Below are 19,339 nucleotides of genomic sequence, written 5' to 3' on the forward strand. Positions count from 1 at the left end.
AAAAAAAAACATTGAAAAAAAAATTTTAAAGAGTTAAATGTAATTATACCATGTTATTCAGCAGTTCCACTCCTTGTATATACTCAGCTGAATTGAAAACTTACATCCACACAAAAACCCGCACACAAATGTTTTTAACAATTTTATTCACAATTGCTCCAAACTGGGAACAATCAAGATGTCTTTCCATAGGTGAATGTGGTCCATCCAGACAATGGAATGTTATTTAGCACTAAAAAGAAATGAGCTATCAAGCCATAAAAAGACTTGGAAGAATCTTAGAGTAAAAAAAAAAAAATAATGTTTATTTATTTTTGAGAGAGAGAGAAAGAGAGAGAGAGAGAGAGTGAGAGAACAAGCAGGGCAGGAGCAGAGAGAAGGGGACAGAAGATCCAAATTGGGCTCTGCGCTGACAGCGGTTAGTCCGATTTGGGGCTTGAACTCGTGAACTGAACTGCAAGATCATGACCTGAGCCAAAGTTGGATGCTCAACTGACTGAGCCACCCAGGTGCCCTTAAATTTTTTTTAATGTTTATTCATTTTTTTGAGGGGGGGGAGGGGCAGAGAGAAAGGGAGACCCAGAATCTGAAGCAGGCTCCAGGCTCTGGGCTGGGAGCATAGAGCCCCACACAGGGCTCAAACTCACAAACCGTGAGATCATGACCTGAGCCTAAGTCAGATGCTTAACCAACTGAGCCCCCCAGGCGCCCCAAGACGTGGAGGAATCTTAAATGCCTTTTACTAAGGGAAAGAAGCCAATCTGAAAAGCTACACACCGCATGGTTCTAACTATATGACATTCTGGAAGAGGCAAAACTGTGGAGACAGTAAAAAGATCAGTGGTTGCCAGTGGTTCAGTGGAGATGGGGAGAGAGAGGTGAATGGTGGAACACAGGGGATTTTCAGGGCAGTGAAATTATTCTTTATGATACTGTGACAGTTTATAACTATCATGATGCATTTGTTAAGACCGGTAGAAATTTACAGCACAAAGAATGAACCTTAATGTGTGCCAATAGCACAGTCATTTAGCAGATGGGGGGGGGGGGATGAAAGAATGCAGACTCTGACAAGAAAATCAAACTGTAACACTTGAAATTACCTCACTGAAGGAGGCAGAGAAAAGGTGCTGATGGAAGTATTTTTGGAAATGAGCAGAGACTTGTAAGACTAAACACTGTCCTCTGCTTGGTAAAGTTGTATCCCATGGGTTAACAATTCTGTTCTTGCTGCGCACACGCACTAGAATTGAACAATTAAGTAAATGAGTGGTGGATGACGGAAGCCAGGTATCTCGCTGTCAGAGTGGAAACTTGCTTACCAGAAAGAGAAGGAGGCCAGAACATCCTTGTGGTGTCAGGTTACATTGTGGACACCAGCAAGAACTCAAGTTTAACTTACTATGGATTCATGGTTACATGTAGAAATATTTGTAGATGTGTCTATGCACAGGCTAGTATGCACACATAGACTTCCTTACTCTGTCAGCTGACAAGACCTTGAAGCTGACACCCCAGTAGCAATGAGCACACCCAGTGCCCAGATCTTTGTTTCTAAGACATTCCCCGATACAAGGAACCAGGGGTCCTTGAGGAATTGCTGATTTCAGGACTGGATAGGAAATACACAAATGATCCTGGAGCATCAGAAAGTAAGTGATGTTCTCTCTGCCCCTCCCCCACTTGTGCTCTGTCTCTCTCTGTCTCTTAAAAATAAATAAATGTAAAAAAAAAATTAAAATAGAAAGAAAGTGATGTGCAAACCCTCCCCCCCAACCAAGAAACCTACCCATCCACCAACCCAACGAACAAAAACACCCCAGAATAATGGGGTCAATGGGTTATGTCAGATGGCACAGGAGCTCACTGAGAGGCTCCCAGTGGCTACAGTCAGAACAGATTGAACAACAAAATCAATAAAGTTGACTAGGGTTGTAATCGAAATACTCAGGACTCCGAACTGATGAAAATAAATTATTGCATAAATTAATAAATAGGCGAGGGGAGACATATCTCCAGTGCAAACCCCTGTTCCCACAGTGTGGGGCTCACAGCGATTTCCCTCCAAAGGGCACCGTCAACCTGGTGGCCTTTCTAGATGCCAGTGTCATGCCGGCCTCACAGCCCTTTAAGCTGTTCCCCAGCCGGCTCTGTGCCCTGCCTGACCAGCCCCCAACTGAGCAATCATGTCCTTTAAGGCCTCAGGCCATGTTTTTCTTTCTGCCCAGGGCACCCTCTTGTCCTCACCAGAGGATCCTCCCATCACCCCCTCTGCACAGCCATGCTGGAGCACCAGGATGGCCAGCCTTGTCCCCCTGGGCTCTGGCCCTAGCCCCATGTGGCCATAGCCTGTGGGAGGTCTCTCTCAGAGGCTTTTCTCTTCTCCATCAATAGGGCTGGCCTCTGGCCAAAAGATCCTCAGGGGATCCCAGACCACCTGCCTAGGCGGCTCCTTCTGTAGCTCGTGGGTCAGGAGGGGGCTCCCAGACAACCTTTCTGAGAGAAGCACAGGAACCTCTCATCATTTTAAGCAAGTTTACAGCAGGTGCCCAGGATGCACCCAGCGTTTGCAGACAGAACAGACAGTGGGGATGGCCTAGAGTGACCAGTTCATCCTCAGCATCTTCTGAGGCTCAGCCTGAAGGCCACGTCTCGTACAGCTTTCCCAGCCCAAGGCCCAGAGTGACAGGAGCTGCCTTTTTGTCCTCTTGCCAGGCCCACTCACTGTCTTCCAGGGCTCCAGTGGGCCCGGGCCCGAGGCAGGAGGACACAGAGGGAACCTACCTCATGCGCCCGTGAGCTCTGCACCTCCTCCCGAAACACAAGGCCCCACCTTGCTTGCATCAGGCCCCACACCCTCCTCGCTGGGGGGAAGCAGATTCCAGCCCCGGAAGCAATTGCTATCCTGTGTAGCAAGGGCTGAACCCACCAGGAGACTCAGGCAATGAGTGGCTGTTGTCCATTCTTCTCCCGCCCCAGCTCCTGCCACAGAGGGTTTGAGGGAGCTTCTAAGGAGTGCCTGCAGCATTCACAGGCACTCACACCCGCCTGGGCTGGGGGAGAGTCAGGGTGGGCAGACGGGATGAGAGACCCAACCTCTCTGGGGTCCCAGCTGCACGATGGCTTCCCGACACTGCCTCACTGTAGCCGGCCCACTCACAGCATCATCCCACAACCACAAAAGCCATGGGACCCTCCCTGGAGCTCTCTGGAACTGGCCCAGCTTGGACGCGCACCGTCTTTGTCCAGAGAGACTGGCACAGGGACCTGGACACACGTGCACATCTTGGAGGGCTGGGAGGCTGGGGCGGGATGGCCCTAGCTGGGCGCACGCACAGGTACCTGGCCTCGGCGCGTCTCGCAGTTGTGAAGGTAGCTCAGGTGGTAGATCTTCAGGTTCAACGTGCCAAAATTCAGGTACTTCAGGAAGACCTGAGACAGGAATTACAACAGCAGGAGTTTAAAACCCCAGTTGTCAGAAGGTGCTCAGGTGTGCAAGGGTGCAGAGACGCCCGGCTGCCTGGAGCAGGGCCCATACGCGACACCGATCGCAACACACGCAGGCCCATGGTGTGTAGGAGACACACATACGTGAGCTCTCAGAGCTAAGAGGAGGGGAGGTCCACACACAGACACCAAGAGAACACACGTGCACCCCGCCAGCACAGGACAGACCTGGGGACGGGGTGGCCCACATGCGGAGGCACCCATGCCTGCAAGGGCCCCCAACACTCACATCTTCATCTTCACTTGTGAAGCACGGGCCGTCGAGCTTGTTCACGGCCATGATGACGGCCACGACGTCTTTGCCATTCATGATGGGTGTGGCCAGGATGTTCTTTGTCACATAATCGGTCAACTCATCAGCAAAGGAGCTGAAGTGGGGACACTGGGCAGCAAGAGGGGAGAAAAGAGAGGCAGTCAGTCTGTGGACCTGGACCACCCTGACCCTGGGGAGGCCAGGCCTAAGCTGCACAGAGTCCACTGCCCAGGCTAGTGCTAAGACCCAGGTGCTGGCGTCGGGAGCCCAGGCAGCACAGGAAGACGTAGCCCGTGGCCTGTCCTTGTGGCTCTAGCCTGGCGCAGTCCCTATCCCTCGATTTGGAGCCAATTACCCCAGCTCTCCATCATAGACTCTGCTGAGCCCTCACAAGCCTGGATGTGGCAGGCCTGGGTCCCTCCGCACCTGCTGCCATCCAGTTAAGCAGGTCTGTTGGATACCTGTCCCAAAGCCCCTCCTAGATCAGGCGGCCCTCTCCTGCCTTCACCTCCCTCTGGGCCAGCCCCCACATGCTCCTTCCCAAAAAGTGTGTTGGCTGAATAAAGGGTGAGTGTGAGTCGGGGTGGAGGGTCCCCTGGGAGTCTCCTGGGGTCATGCTCCAGCCAGCAGGTGCTCCGTGGGGTCCGTTGCCCCTATGATAAGGCATGTGTCCGCGTCTGGCTCCCAGGGCAGGTCCCGCTAGCTTTAGGGTTGCTCCTCCGGGTCGCTCCTTGATTGGGAGCTGATTGACGGACTTCCCACAGGGAACAAGTGACGGAGTGTCACCAGGATGAGGTCCCCCAGGTGACTGGGACTGTCCTTCAGAGTGGATGTGACTCCAGCTCTACCCTCATACTTCCTGGTGCTCATATTTATTTACATGAGGCCCAAGTGACCAGACACAGAGCTGCAGTGAATGGCTCAGAGTTGGGCTGCTTGGGTCAGGGCCTGGGCTTGCCACCGTGTCACCTCCAGCCAGGGTGGGACAGCCCTGGGCTCCTCTCTTCACCTGTCAGCTTGGGTTGAGCGAGGCAATCTCCGTAAACGCTCCCTACATTTGGTTATTATTACTTGTTAAAAGGGCTCTTTGGGGTTTACTCAAGGACTGTTGGTCCTGTGGCAGACAGAGGAGTCACTGACCCCATGTGACTTCCCGCGCCTTCTCTGTGGCTCCGCCCTCATGTGGCCCAAGGACGCTGCGTCCGCTGCCCAGACTCCCTTGCATGGGCAGCTGGGCCACAGTTCAGGCCAATGGGAGGTCAGAGGAAGCCTGCTGGGGACGAGGACATCCCATGCTCTCACGAAGAGGTGCATGCGTCTGGCACCAATCTTCTCAGTTCCTCTCCTGCCTGATGATTGGAGAGGTAGCTGTCACCTGCAGCCACAAAGGGAAATCAATACTGAGCCCCGGAGGTGGCAGCAGCGTGGGCAGTGGCACCAGCGTTCTGTGACACAAAGGGGGGTGTTCCACCTCACCCCAGGCCGAGCACAGGCACGAGCTCAGGGCCCTTTTCACGCTCCCATCCTTGATGTTTGTGAGCTCTCCAGTTACCTTCCTGGCCACACGGCTGGGTCTCCTGGCAGGCCCTCGACTCTGCCCCAGACTTTCCTTACTGTCCTTCAGCTGTGTTCCCCTCTTCCCATCTGGGGTCCCACCAGCACCCCTGCTCCCAGGTGCCCCCCGCCATAGCAGCACCCCCACTCCCAGGTGCCCCCCTCCGTACCAACACCCCCTCTTGTTCCTGCCACACTGGGACCCTAACTCTGACGCCCGTGGCTGTAGCCTCTCCTTGTCCCTGCAGGTAGCTCGTCAGCTCCCACAACACCCTAGGTACAAGGTGAAGGGAGCCTCAGGAAGGTTCTGGCCCAGAGCTGTGCGGTCTGAGCAGAGTCACCCCAGGGCTGGAGTCACCTGCGTGCCACACCCTTGTACCCTGTACCCAATCAGGCTCCCTGCCTGCGTCTTCTTCTCCACTGTGTCCATGTCAACGCTCCCACCCCGGCTTCTCTGCTGAATCAGACCCCACCTCACTCAGAGCCCCTACCACACTGTGGGCAGGGGGCTATGCTCAGGCTCCCAGAAGTCCTGGAACCAGAGCTTCCTGTAGCAGAGTGTGAGAGTAGGAGCAGCCCCAGCCCCACGGCATCCTAAACCTCATTCCCAAAACGTCTGCCCTCTTGTGCCCCAGTCCAGGGGTTGGAAGCCACCCACCACCCCATGGAGGGGAACTTGGTGTCTCCTTGGCACCTCCCTCCCCCTCGGCCTCAGTGGGTCTAGGGGTCCCGTGACTGCTCGAAAGTGCCCCCAACCCTGTCCCTACTGCCCAGACCCTCTTCATTGCTCTCCTGCAGCATTTATCCATGTTCTGCACTGCCGGCCTGGTGCTGTCACCCTCCTCCCTCTTCAGAGTTGGCCTGGCTCCTAGACCTTCCCCACAAAGCCGTGCCCCTAACGCCAGTCTAGCCTCCTTCGACCCCCCAGCGGCTGGCTGCCCCAACTGGGGTCTGGATGCCTTGGCAATACGCAGGACCCTTGTGATGGACTGTTTCTGGGCCCACAGCTCTTTGGAGGGGAGTCAGAGACTGTCCCAGAACCATGTCCCTTCTGCCTGGCTGCTTGCCATGAACCCTTGGGGGTCTCAGGAGCTGCAAAGTAGTGGTGGGGTGATGTTGCAGCCCTGCGGTGTCCTCCTGCCACCATACACTGGCTGTCCTGGCTGCCTGCAAGGGTTCCCTGCCCCGCTGGCACACACTACCCTCCAAAAACAGCCTCCATGCTTTTCTCATCCTGCGAGTAGGGTGCTGGAACCTCAGACGGAGCAAGGCTCTGTCTCAGTATCCCCTCTGACGACAACCTGGGTCTGGGAGCCTGACATCGGCAATGCTTAGAGCTTTGTGACATACTTAATGGAAATGTGCTTTTTGGCTGATGTGGGCTCTGTTCTCAGTTCTACCGCGTCTGAGATAAAGAAGAGCCAGCACAGCCCTGAAGACTGAGGCCAGTGCTATGCCCCTGACCCACTGGGGGACAGGTTAGGGCAGGCTGTCCTCATGGAGGCGGAAGGGTCTGAAGAAGCCGAGGGCCCAGGGATAGAGGAGGCACAGGACCCAGGATGGCCATGCCACCTGACCCAGACCCTCACCCAGCACAGGCTTGGGAGGCCAATCGGAGGACAGGCCCCTGGGGGCTGAGGGGTCTGCCTCAGACTCAAGAAGGGAGGGGTCAAGATGTAGAGAGAGAAGGAGCAGGGGAAGTCACTCAGTGCAAGCCCCCTGCACCTTTCCCCACTGCCGAATTCCTTATTTTCCTGTTAATTCAGGCTCCTGATATTCTGATGCATGGGTGACCCATTTCTTAAACGGGAGTGGAGATGAAGCTAATCCCAGAGATTACTATATTCAGGTCGCTGGACCTGGGGTTGTTTAGAGCAGATAAGTTTAAGAGGATTGCCACCACTTCCTTCCCAAGGGACCTGGGGGGACGTGCACGTGTCTGTTCGCCTCCAGGAACTAGGGGACAGAAGCTGTTTTGAGAGAAACCCACCCTGGTGGGCAACCCCCTCTAGATTCCTTCACTGAAAGTGGAAGAGGCTGGTCCAGCTCGGGGCTCCTGCTTGCCCCTCTCACAGGCGAGAAGGGAGAAGAGGGGAGAAGGCAGTGGCTCCCATTCTGCCCCAGCGGCCTCTTCCTGCTCCTTCTAGGAGCTCCTCAACCCCATGCCCACATTGGAGGCCCTTGCCCCTCACACATGTCCAACAGGCACCTCCTTCCCTCAAGTGCCAACCGCCCTGGCCTCCACCCCAGGGCCCCTGTCCTCCTGCTGTGCTAGCCCCACACTCGCCCTCCTTCCCACCCAACAAGAGCCTGTCCTCCTGCTTCTCAGCAACACGAATTCCTGCCTACCCTTCCTGTGCCACCTGGACCAGCCCTGGTCTCCCTGCTGCTTCTCCCGAACCCCCAAACTTGCCTGTGCGAGCAAGCAGCATGGTCTCCTATGGGATTGTGAGTTCCAGGCTCCAGGGTCAACTGGCCCTTCCTTTCTGGGCCTTTGCACAGCCCCTGCTCTGACCCCTCCCCCCCCCCCCCCCCCCCCCGCAAGCTCCTGTGCAGGGGCCTATGCGTCAGGGAGGCAGCAGGGCCTGTCCGGGCCACCCTCCCAGCCACCTCAAGGCTGGCTTCCTTCCTTTCTGTGAGCTCTGGACCAAGCCACCCCACTCACCCCACTCACCCCACTGCCCCCGGCTGCCTTCCTAAAAGAAGAGGTCCCCACATGGCCTGCAGGCTGGCCGTGGGACGGGTAGGGACCTCTCGCCAACCGCACCAGTCGTGGCCCAGAACCCACCTCCGTCACGTCCTTGATGTTCACCATCTTCTTGGTCTGAGCCACGTGGCCCACAACCCCAATGTCCAGTGGGAAGACGATCTCAGAGTCGGGGGGCACCAGGCAGTCCTCTAGGACGCTGCCGGGCTGCACGCTGAAGAGGCGCGTGGCGAGCTCAGCCACGCCGTTGCGCTGGCGGTACATGAAGAGGCTGCAGCGGTCGGCATGCAGGATGGTGCAGAGGCGTCGCAGGATCTTGAAGACCACCCGCTCCATGTTCACACTCTCCTGCATGTCCTGCACCAGCTCAAACAGGGCCGTGCTCTCCTCCACCTGGCACAGCTCGCGGAAACTGGCACAGTCCACCGGCTGTCCGTCCTCGTGGGCGCCAGCCACATTCTCGGGGCTCAGCTTCTTCCCAAAGTACTGGTCTGCGAAACTGGGGTTCTGGTCAAGGAACTGTTGCACCTGCTCCCCGCTGAGGCTCATGGTGTCCCACTGCCCGTCCAGGAGTCGTGGCCGGTCCCCAGGCACACACAGACTCCCAGCAAACACTGTCATCAGCAAAGCCTTTCTTAATGACGATTACTGAGGACTGGGAGGACGCCAGCTGACTCACCCACGCTTGCCCCCCTTGCCTTAGATCTTGGACTTGGTCTGATTTTCCCAGGGGTGGGTGATGATGGGAGCTCAGGGGCTTCTGCCTGTGGCAGGGGTCCTGGGAAGCTGGGGGTAGGGAGTTGGCTTCCACCGGAGGAGCCCCTCACACCTAATCCTCCAGAGGGGTAATCCCACAAACACCGTGACCCTTTCTTCCTGGGGGATTGCCTGATAATTCTGGATGGTCCAACAGGCATCCCCACATCTCCTGGCCCTCACACCTGGGCTCAGGTGTGCTGGAGAGATGGGGCACCAGCTCTCCCCCTCGGGGAACTGCAGCCCAGCCCCAGGCAGGGAGAGGGGGACCCTCCTATGGTGCCAGAGGTCAACAAATGCAGCTCCATGGCTCCGTCCTCATGGAAGGAAGTGAGGAGAAGGGAGGAAGATGGTCTGGCATCCAGTGTGGAGGTCAGGCCACAAGATGGGGGTTTGCAGAGACCTTCCTTTCTCTCTGATGGTGAAGAGGTGGCCTGGGCATTTGGTCTTGCAGGTGAGGGGTTTGCATGTGAGAATAGGTCACCTGGGTGCACAACAGAGCTTCTCTGTTAAGAGCTAGTGCCCTTAGAAGTCTCAGCAAACCCCCACCACACATCTTTTTCCCTGGCCCAATTCCTACTTACCGGGCAACCTTTATTCAAACTGCCAGACCCCCTCCTCACACAGAGTCCACAACCACACTGCAGGTACTGCCATGTTCTGTAGATGAGATTGTTCCTGGTTGTGCCTCAAACAGTGACCAGCGTGCCTAGACAGCAGGCAGAGCCTCTCTCCTTATCCACCTGCCTGGGTGCCATACAGGGATTAGCTTCTTTGTGGGTCATGATGTGACAAAAAGGTTGGATTCAAACTGGGTGGCTTGTTCTGTGTCTGTCTGACTCTCCAGCTGCTGGTGTGCAATGTGTGTGCATATGCATGAGTGTGTGTGTTCACGCTGGGTGTGCACGTACAGGTGTGTTGGGCGTGCGTGTGCCTGCGTGTGCATGTGGGCTGGGTGTGCACGTGCATGAGTGTGCATGCGTGTGCATGCCCAGGGACTGCTGGAAGTTTGGGGGTCGGAGCTACGTCCACAGTGTGAACCAGCTGTGCACATCACCCAGCAGAATGTCTGTGAGGTACATCCATGAGGTATGCCAGGTGGGCACCTGGCTTTCTAGACTCATCTTCTGAGGCAGCAGCCATGTTTCTGTCCACAGAGGCAGAGGCAGACGCAGAACAGTTCTGTTGGAAGAACTTTAGGCCTCTCCAAGCCAAGGACCAGGAATCACGAACCAGGGGCCTTGCCTGAGGAAAAGGCCTAAGGTTCCCTCATGTTACCTTTTAACCAGGATGCAGGATCTGTGTGTGCTTCTGAATTTCACTGCATTCAGCTGGCAAAAATGTGTTTGTGCATGTAGGAGCATGCATATATGCACACACGTGTGAGTGTGCACGCATGTGTGATTGTGGGGCCAGGGAACTTCTTGGGCTCAGACACGTTTTCTCAGCACAAGCCTTGGTTCCGGGGGACCTTCCGCGTGGGCTCTGGGCTGGCGCCTGGCAGCTGGGCTGGCCACAATGGGCCCAGCTGGCCGAGCGCCGGCACAGGCCCTTGTGCTATGACATTCCTGCCTGTGCTTAGTCATGCAGCAGACTCCTTTCAGGGATCTGCTCTGAGCATCCCACTTTTCCTAAAAATAGTGAGTTCTGCCTGGGGACTGGGGGAGAGCAGGGAGGCAGGTGCTGTGGATGGGGTGCTGTGGTGCTCGGATTTGGGGCCAGGGTTGGGGGTCACCTTGCCCTGAATTCAGTCCCCAGACAGCTTCCAGAGCCTTCCAGCATATTGTCTCCAGACACTCAGAGCTGCAGTCCAAATTACGCCTGATGTGAGGGCCATGCCAATGAGGCAGCCATCTGGCCGAGAGGCCCAGGGCAGCAGAGTCTTTGTGGGGACGCTTCCCAAATCCTTGGCTCGCCCCATCCTGAGGCTCACTCAGGGCTGCACAACCCTCCCGGCTTCTGCACCCCGCTCCTGCCAGCTGGCTCCTTCCTTGCAGGGCTGAGGAAATGGGGTGTAGATGTGCAGCTTACCTGCCTGGGGCAGGGGAGGCCCTTCGGTGAGGGATGCATCTATGTCTGGCAACTGCAGGGCTGGGTCGCAGCAGTGGGAATGGCATGGCCGTGGGCTCAGAGGCACGATGTACTCAGTGTTGGTGGAGCAGAGGGGGCTCCTGGCAGAATGGGTGGGGAGCAGAGGAGGGGCTGGCTGAGGAGCTCAGGGCGCTAGCCGGAAACCTGGGGTGGTGGGTTGGAGCAGAAGAGAGCCCAGAGCATAGGTGAGCCCTGCTCCAACCCTCCGTTACACACTGTGCCCGCTAGACCTTCCCTGTGGTACCTGTGTCACTTCACCTGTGGGTTTCCTTGCCCCTGAGCCTGCAGTATTCGCAGGTGCGGGAGCCCAGAGGCACCAGAAGTTAACGCCCCTGGAGAAGCCCTTGACCTGTGACTCACGGGGTTGTGTGTAAATACCCCAGCTGCCCACCTTGGGGGCCCCAGGACAACGGCTCAACAACACATTCTGGGTTGGCTCCTGCCCTCCCTCGTCTCACTTTCTGACACATCCACTGATGTTACCTGGGGCCCCTGCACAGCCCTGAAAGGGTGGGCTCTTGATTCGGTTGGAGACAGACTCTCGAGACAAGCCTATGAAATACATCTGTGAGCTCACCTGGGAGGGGCGCTTGTGCCTGAGGTACACCTGTGGGCTGTGCCTGTGAGCACACCTTCGAGATGCTCTTGTGATGAAGGTCTGCGAGGTGCATCTGCGAGGTATGCCTGAAGGTGAGCCTGTGAGGTAGCCGTCAGTGACGCCTGTGACGCACCCCTGCAGAGCACAGCTGAGAGGCGCACCGGTGAGGTATACCTGCGGGGCGGGCCTGTGGATACCCCTGTGATGTACACCCGTGTGCAAGGGCCCATCCGACACAACGGGTAAGCTCTCCACAAATGGACGTGGGAGATGTTCGAAGACAAACGGGCTCTCTAGGTTCCCGTTAATTTGACTTCATCATAATGTGGAATCTCAGAATTACCAAGTACACCCCGGGAGCCATTTATAACAAGGAATATGTCTTAAATAGCTATTCCATGAAGAGAGCTCCAGTGTCTTGTCCCAAACCGTGGGGAGGATGCAATTTCATAAGGAGCATTATGCTCTGAGATTAAAATTAACCAGTCAAGAAGGATGGCAGGGATGTGAAAATCAGAGTTCACACTCAGAAATCTCATTACATTTCCAGCGCAGAAGTGTAATGCAGTGCAGAAATGGACATATCCACGAGGCACCTGAGTGTCCACAGGACGAGTTTTGCCAGAGGGACGACGGGAGATGTGTTACCTGGCTGGGCCGCCACTGGGAAAGGACAGGTGGCAAAGTGGGGGGTGGGCTGAGCAGGGAGATGCCTCAGACTCTGACCCCAGGGTGGGGATGGGGCGTCGTGTGAACTGAAGGTGGGCTTGTACCCCAACCCTGGCTCTATCCTCTGCTCTCACCTGTTGCCTTACCTCAGGGCAGTGTCTCAGCTTCTCTGGGCTCCTGTTTGGCTCCTGGCCAACAAGATCTTGCCATGTTTTTTTGGGGGGGGTGAGAAAGGGTGATGTAAAGAATGTGGTATGGGCATTAGCACATCCTGTTGACAGCAGGCTGCAGAGTACCCCATCCCCGCATGAGCAGGGGGAGAAGGGTGGGATGGGGTGCGGGAGATGATGGAGGCCTAAGTGGAGGGGGTACAGAGGGAGATGTGCAAAGCTGGAGGCAGTGGGAGGAGGGGCTGTTGAAGCCACCTGTCTGGGGTACGTGCTGGCCTGGGGTGGGGGGCAAACCTTGGGTAAGAACTGTGTTGGACCATGGTGAGTGAATCTTTTAATGTACTGTTAATTCAATTTGCTAGTGTCTTGTTGAGAATTTTTGCATCCAGATTCATCAGGGATATTGGCCTATAATTCTTCCTTTTACTGGTCTTTGTCTGGTTTTGGAATCAAGGTAATGCTGGCTGTTTGGAAGCTTTTCTTCCATTTCTACTTTTTGGAACAGTTTGAGAGGAATAGGTATTATCTCTGCTTTAAATGTCTGGTAGAACTCCCCTAGGAAGCCATCTGGCCCTGGACTCTTGTTTGTTGGGAGATGTTTGATAATTGATTCAATTTCTTTGCAGGTTACAGGTCTGTTCAAGTTTTCTGTTTCTTCTCGTTTAAGTTTTGGTAGTGTGTGAATTTCTAGAAATTTGTCCATTTCTTCCAGATTGCCCAATTCATTGGCATGTAATTTTTCATAGTATTCTCTTATAATTGCTTGAATTTCTGTGGTGTCTGTTGTGATCTCTCCTCTTTCATTCGTGATTTTGTCTACTTGGGTCCTCTCTCTTTTCTTTTTGATAAGTCTGGCTAGGGGGTTATCAATTTTGTTTATTCTTTCAAAAAACCAGCTTTTAATTTCATTGATCTGTGTACTGTTTTTGTTGTTGTTGTTTCTATATCATTTATTTCTGCTTTAATCTTTATTATTCCCCTTCTGCTGGGTTTAGACTTTATTTGCTGCTCGTTTTCTAGCTTCTTCATGTGTAAGGTTAGGATGGTTGTGTATTTGGGACCTTTCTTGCTTCTTGAGATAGGCCTGAATTGCAATGTATTTTCCTCTTAGGACAGCCTTTGCTTCATCCCAAAGGGTTTGGGCCATCGTGTTTTCATTTTCATTGGCTTCCATGTATTTTATTTCTCCCTTAATCTCTTGGTTAACCTGTTCATTGTTTAGTAGGATGTTCTTTAACCTCCATGTATTTGAGGACTTTCTAAATTTTTTCTTGTGGTTGACTTCAAGCTTCATAGCACTGGATCTGAAAATACTCATGGTGTGATCTTAATCTTTTTGTATGTGCTAAGGGTTGCTTTGCGACCCAGTGTGTGATTTATTCTGAAGAATGCTTCATGTGCACTTGAGAAGAATGTGTATTCTGCTACTTTAACATGAAATGTTCTGAATATATCTGCTAAGTCCATCTGGTTCAGTGTGTCTTTCACAGTTGTTTCCTTGCTGATTTTCTGTTTAGATTATCTGTCCATTGTTGTAAGTGGGGTATTAAAGTCTCCTATTACTATGGTATTATTATCAATGAGTTTTTTTTTAATGTTTGTTAATTGATTTGTATATTTGGGTGCTTTCACATTTGGAGCATAAATGTTTACAATTGTTAGGTCTTCTTGATGGATAGACTCCTTAATTATGATGTAATGCTCTTCTTCATCTCTTGTTACAGTCTTTATTTTAAAATCTAGTTTGTCTGGGGTGCCTGGGTGGCTTAGTCAGTTAAGCATGCAACTCTTGGTTCTGGCTCAGGTCATGATCTCATGGTTCGTGGGACTGAACCCTGCAATGGGCTCTGTGCTGACAGTGTGGAACCTGCTTGGGATCCTCTCCCTCTGCCCCTCCCTTGCTCATGCTCTCTCTCTCTCTCTCTCTCTCTCTCTCTCTCAAAATAAATAAATTAAAAAAAATCTAGTTTGTCTGATATGGGGCTCCTGGGTGGCTCAATTGGTTAAGTGTCTGACTCTGGCTCAGGTCACGATCTCACGGCTTGTGAGTTCAAACCCTGTATTGAGCTCTCTGCTGACGGCTCAGAGCCTGGAGCCTGTTTTGGATTCTGTGTCTTCCTCTCTCTCTGTCTCTCCCCTGCCCTCTCTCTCTCTCTCTCAAAAATAAATGTTGATTTAAAAAAAAAATCTAGTTTGTCTGGGGTGCCTGGGTGGCTCAGTCGGTTAAGCATGCAACTCTTGATTTCAGCTCAGCGGTTCATGGGATTAAGCCCCTCATTGGGCTCTGCGCTGACAGAATAGAAATTGCTTGGGATCCTCTCTCTATGCCCCTCTCCCACTCACTCTCTCTCTTTCCCTTTCAAAACAAATAAACTTAAAAAGCAAAATAAAATCTAGTTTGTCTGATATAAGTATGGCTACTCTGGCTTTCTTTTGACCTCCACTAGCATGATAGATGGTTCTCCAACCCCTCACTTTCAATCTGCAAATGTGTTTAGATCTAAAATGAGTCTCTTGGGTTTCTATTCTATTCCATTGGTCTATGTGTCTGTTTTTGTGCCAATACCATGCTGTCTTGATGATTACAGCTTTGTAGTAGAGGCTAAAGTCTGGGATTGTGATGCCTCCTGCTTTGGTCTTCTTCTTCAAAATTACTTTGGTTATTCGGGGCCTTTTGTGGTTCCATACAAATTTTAGGATTGCTTGTTCTAGCTTCGAGAAGAATGCTGGTGCAATTTTGATTGGGATTGCATTGAATGTATAGATAGCTTTGGGTAGTATTGACATTTTAACAATATTTATTCTTCCAATCCATGAGCACGGAATGTTTTTCCATTTCTTTATATCTTCTTCAATTTAAGTATGGCCAACTAATCTTTGACTAAGCAGGAAAGAATATCCAATGGAAAAAAGACAGTGTCTTTAACAAATGGTGCTGGGAGAACTGGACAGCAACATGCGGAAGGATGAAACTAGACCACTTTCTTACACCATTCACAAAAACAAACTCAAAATGGATAAAGGACCTAAATGTGAGACAGGAAACCATCAAAACCCTAGAGGAGAAAGCAGGGAAAAACCTCTCTGATCTCAGCCACAGCAATTTCTTACTTGACACATCCCCAAAAGCAAGGGAATTAAAAGCAAAAATGAACTATTGGGACCTCATGAAGATAAAAAGCTTCTGCACAGCAAAGGAAGCAATCAATAAAACTAAAATGCAACCAGTGGAATGGGAAAAGATATTTGCAAATGACATATTGGACAAAGGGCTAGTATCCAAAATCTATAAAGAGCTCATCAAACTCCACACCCAAAAAACAAATAACCCAGTGAAGAAATGGGCAGAAAACATGAATAGACACTTCTCTAAAGAAGACATCCAGATGGCCAACAGGCACATGAAAAGATGCTCAACGTCGCGCCTCATCAGGGAAATACAAATCAAAACCACACTCAGATATCACCTCACGCCGTCAGAGTGGCTAAAATGAACAAAACAGGAGACTATAGATGCTGGAGAAGATGTGGAGAAATGGGAACCCTCTTGCACTGTTGGTGGGAATGCAAACTGGTGCAGCCACTCTGGAAAACAGTGTGGAGGTTCCTCAAAAAATTAAAAATAGACCTACCTTATGACCCAGCAGTAGCACTGCTAGGAATTTACCCAAAGGATACAGGGTACTTGTACCCAGGCACTTGTACCCCAATGTTTATAGCAGCACTCTCAACAATAGCTAAATTATGGAAAGAGCCTAAATGTCCATCAACTGATGAATGGATAAAGAAATTGTGGTTTATACACACAATGTAATACTACGTGGCAATGAGAAAGAATGAAATATGGCCTTTTGTAGCAACATGGACGGAACTGGAGAGTGTTATGCTAAGTGAAATAAGTCATATAGAGAAGGACAGATTCCATATGTTTTCACTCCTATGTGGATCCTGAGAAACTTAACAGAAGACCATGGGGGAGGGGAAGAAAAAAATGGTTAGAGAGGGAGGGAGCCAAAACATAAGAGACTCCTAAAAACTGAGAACAAACTGAGGGTTTATGGGGGGGTGGGAGGGAGGGGTGGGTGGTTGATGGGTATTGAGGGCACCTGTTGGGATGAGCACTGGGTGTTGTATAGAAACCAATTTGACAATAAATTTCATAATAAAAAAAAAGAGTCTCTTGTAGGCAGCATAGATGGATCTTGTTTTTTTATCCGTTCTGATATCCTGTGTCTTTTGATTGGAGCATTCACCATGACCTAGTGGGATTTATTCCTGGACTGCCAGGCTGGCTCAATATTTGCAAATCAATGAATGTGATACGCGAAATTAATAAAAAAAAAAGGTTAAGAACCATATGATCCTTTTGATAGATGCAAAAAAAGCATTTGACAAAATGCAGCATCCTTTCTTGATAAAAACTCTCAAGAAAGTAGGGATAGAAGGAACATAACTCAAATCATAAAGGCCATATATGAAAGGCCCACAGTTAACATCATCCTCAATGGGGAAAAACTGAGAGCTTTCCCCCTAAGGTCGGGAACACGACAGGGATGGCCACTCTCATCACTATTGCACAACACAGTGTTGGAAGTCTTAGCCTCAGCAACTAGACAACAAAAAGAAATAAAAGGCATACAAATTGGCAAAGATAAGTCAAAGATAAATTGGGAGACATCGCTGCCTGTTTTCTCCTCTAGGATTTTAATAGTTTCCTGTCTCACATTTAGGTTTCTCATGCCATTTGAGTTTATTTTTGCGTATGGTGTAAGAAAGTGGTCTAGTTTCATTCTTCTGCATATCACACTCTTTGCAGACGACATGATACTCTACCTGGAAACCTGAAAGACTCCACCAAAAAACTCCTAGAACTGATATGTGAATTCACTAAAGTTGCAGGATATAAAATCAATGTACAGAAATCAGTTGCATTTCTATACACCAATAATGAAACAGCAGAAAGAGAAATCAAGGAATTGATCCCATTTACAATTGCACTAGAAACCATAAGATGTCTAGGAATAAACCTAACCAAAGAGGTAAAAGATCTGTATGCTAAAAACTATAGAAAGGTTATGAAAGAAGTTGAAGAAGACACAAAGAAATGGAAAAACATTCCATGCTCATGGATTGGAAGAATAAATAGTGTTAAAATGTCAATTAAAAGCATGGGGCGCCTGGGTGGCTCAGTCAGTTGAGCGTCCGACTTAGGCTCAGGTCATGATCTCACAGTCTGTGAGTTCAAGCCCTGCGCCGGGCTCTGTGCTGACAGCTCAGAGCCTGGAGGCTGCTTTGGATTCTGTGTCTCCCTCTCTCTCTGCCCCTCCCCTGCTCATGCTCTGTCTCTCTCTGTCTCAAAAATAAAATAAAAACATAAAAAAATTAAAAGCAATCTACACATTCAGTGCAATCGCAATCAGAATTGCACCAGCATTCTTCTCAAAGCTAGAACAAACAGTCTTAAAATGTGTATGGAACCACAAAAGACCCAGAATAGCCAAAGTAATATTGAAGAAGAAAACCAAAGTGGGAGGCATCACAATCCCAGACTTTAGCCTTTACTACAAAGCTGTGATCATCAAGACAGTATGGTTCTGGCACAAAAACAGATGCATAGACCAATGGAATAGAATAGAGAACCCAGAATTGGACCCACAAGTGTATGGCCAACTAATCTTTGACAAAGCAGGAAAGAGTATCCAGTGGAAAAAAGTCTCTTTAGCTAACCCTAACCCTAACCCTAACCCTGATTCAAAGGGGTTCATGCGCCCCAATGTTTGTAGCAGCACTATCAACAATAGCCAAAGTATGGAAAGACCCCAAATGTCCACCAACTGATGAATGGATAAAGAAGAGGTGGTGTATATACACAATGGAACACTATTTGGGGATCAAAAACAATAAAATCTTGAAATTTGCAACAACATGGATGGAACAGAGTGGATTATGCTAAGCAAAGTAAGTCAGGGGAAGACAATATATGATTTCACTCATATGCGGAATTTTTTTTTTTATTTTATTTTTGGGACAGTGAGAGACAGAGCATGAACGGGGGAGGGGCAGAGAGAGAGGGAGACACAGAATCGGAAACAGGCTCCAGGCTCCGAGCCATCAGCCCAAAGCCTGACGCGGGGCTCGAACTCACGGACCGCGAGATCGTGACCTGGCTGAAGTCGGACGCTTAACCGACTGCGCCACCCAGGCGCCCCTCATATGCGGAATTTAAGAAACAAAACAGATGAACATAAGGAAGGGAAGGAAAAATAAGATACAAACAGAGAGGGAGGCAAACCATAAGAGGCTCTTAAATACAGAGAACAAACTGAGGGCAGATGTGGGGGCAGAAGGTGGAACACACATCTCTCTGATGATCTGGGCGTCCCTTGCCTCATTCCAGCAGGATCTGGAGTGCTTCAGAGAGCAACTTGGGGGCTTTGTGACTGGTTGCCCCTGGTGAGCCCACCCCCAGGGGCAGCAGGTCAGGGAGGGGAAGGGTAGAAGCTGTGGCAGCAGCTGAGGTCTCCTAGCCCAACCAGCCACGGGCTGCCTTCACCTTCCAGACTTATGAGAAAGGTCATCTTAGGCCGACTGCCCATTGACCAGGCTACAATGTGACCTCTGGCAAGACTGGCAGAAAAACTGCCCAACTGAGCCCAACCCAAATGAGTGACCCACAGAACCATGAACAAATGAAATTATTTAAACCACTAAGTTTTGGGGCATACAGAAAATATAACTTATACTCCTGGATTCTCTAGAAAACAGAGCCTGGGGCATGGATAAAATGTGAATGCTTAAAATTAAAAAAAAAATTTTAACATTTATTCATTTTTGAGAGACAGAGAGAGACAGAGCATGAGTGGTGAAGGGGCAGAGAGAGAGAGGGAGACACAGAATCCGAAGCAGGCTCCAGGATCCAAGCTGTCAGCACAGAGCCCGACCCGGGGCTCGAACTCACGAACTGTGAGATTGTGACCTGAGCCGAAGTCAGACGCTCAACCGACTGAGCCACCCAGGCACCCCTAAAATTTTTT

At 51.0% G+C, this 19,339-nt stretch overlaps 1 protein-coding gene across 3 annotated transcripts in view; it reads right to left on the reverse strand.

Moving 5' to 3' along the window:
- The window catches only part of PDE6B (phosphodiesterase 6B), a 34,597-nt gene extending 25,859 nt beyond the window's left edge, over positions 1-8,738 (reverse strand). Inside the window, exons 1-3 of one of the 3 annotated variants that reach the window (XR_002076635.2) lie at positions 8,103-8,738; positions 3,737-3,889; positions 3,343-3,432 (exon numbers count right to left, since the gene is read on the reverse strand). Coding sequence is in view for 2 of the 3 variants with exons in the window: in XM_019436883.2 (XP_019292428.1) it covers positions 3,343-3,432; positions 3,737-3,889; positions 8,103-8,642 (783 nt within the window). In the remaining variant the exon portion in view is untranslated. Of the gene's footprint in view, positions 1-3,342; positions 3,433-3,736; positions 3,890-4,900; positions 5,157-8,102 lie in introns of those variants that run through there. The other 2 variants (XM_019436883.2, XM_019436884.2) reach the window with 2 other exon arrangements.
- Positions 8,739-19,339: the final 10,601 nt, after the last annotated feature.

The sequence above is a fragment of the Panthera pardus genome, unplaced genomic scaffold, assembly GCF_024362965.1.
Source record: "Panthera pardus isolate Hobbes unplaced genomic scaffold, ASM2436296v1 HiC_scaffold_13, whole genome shotgun sequence".
Lineage (NCBI taxonomy): Eukaryota > Metazoa > Chordata > Mammalia > Carnivora > Felidae > Panthera > Panthera pardus.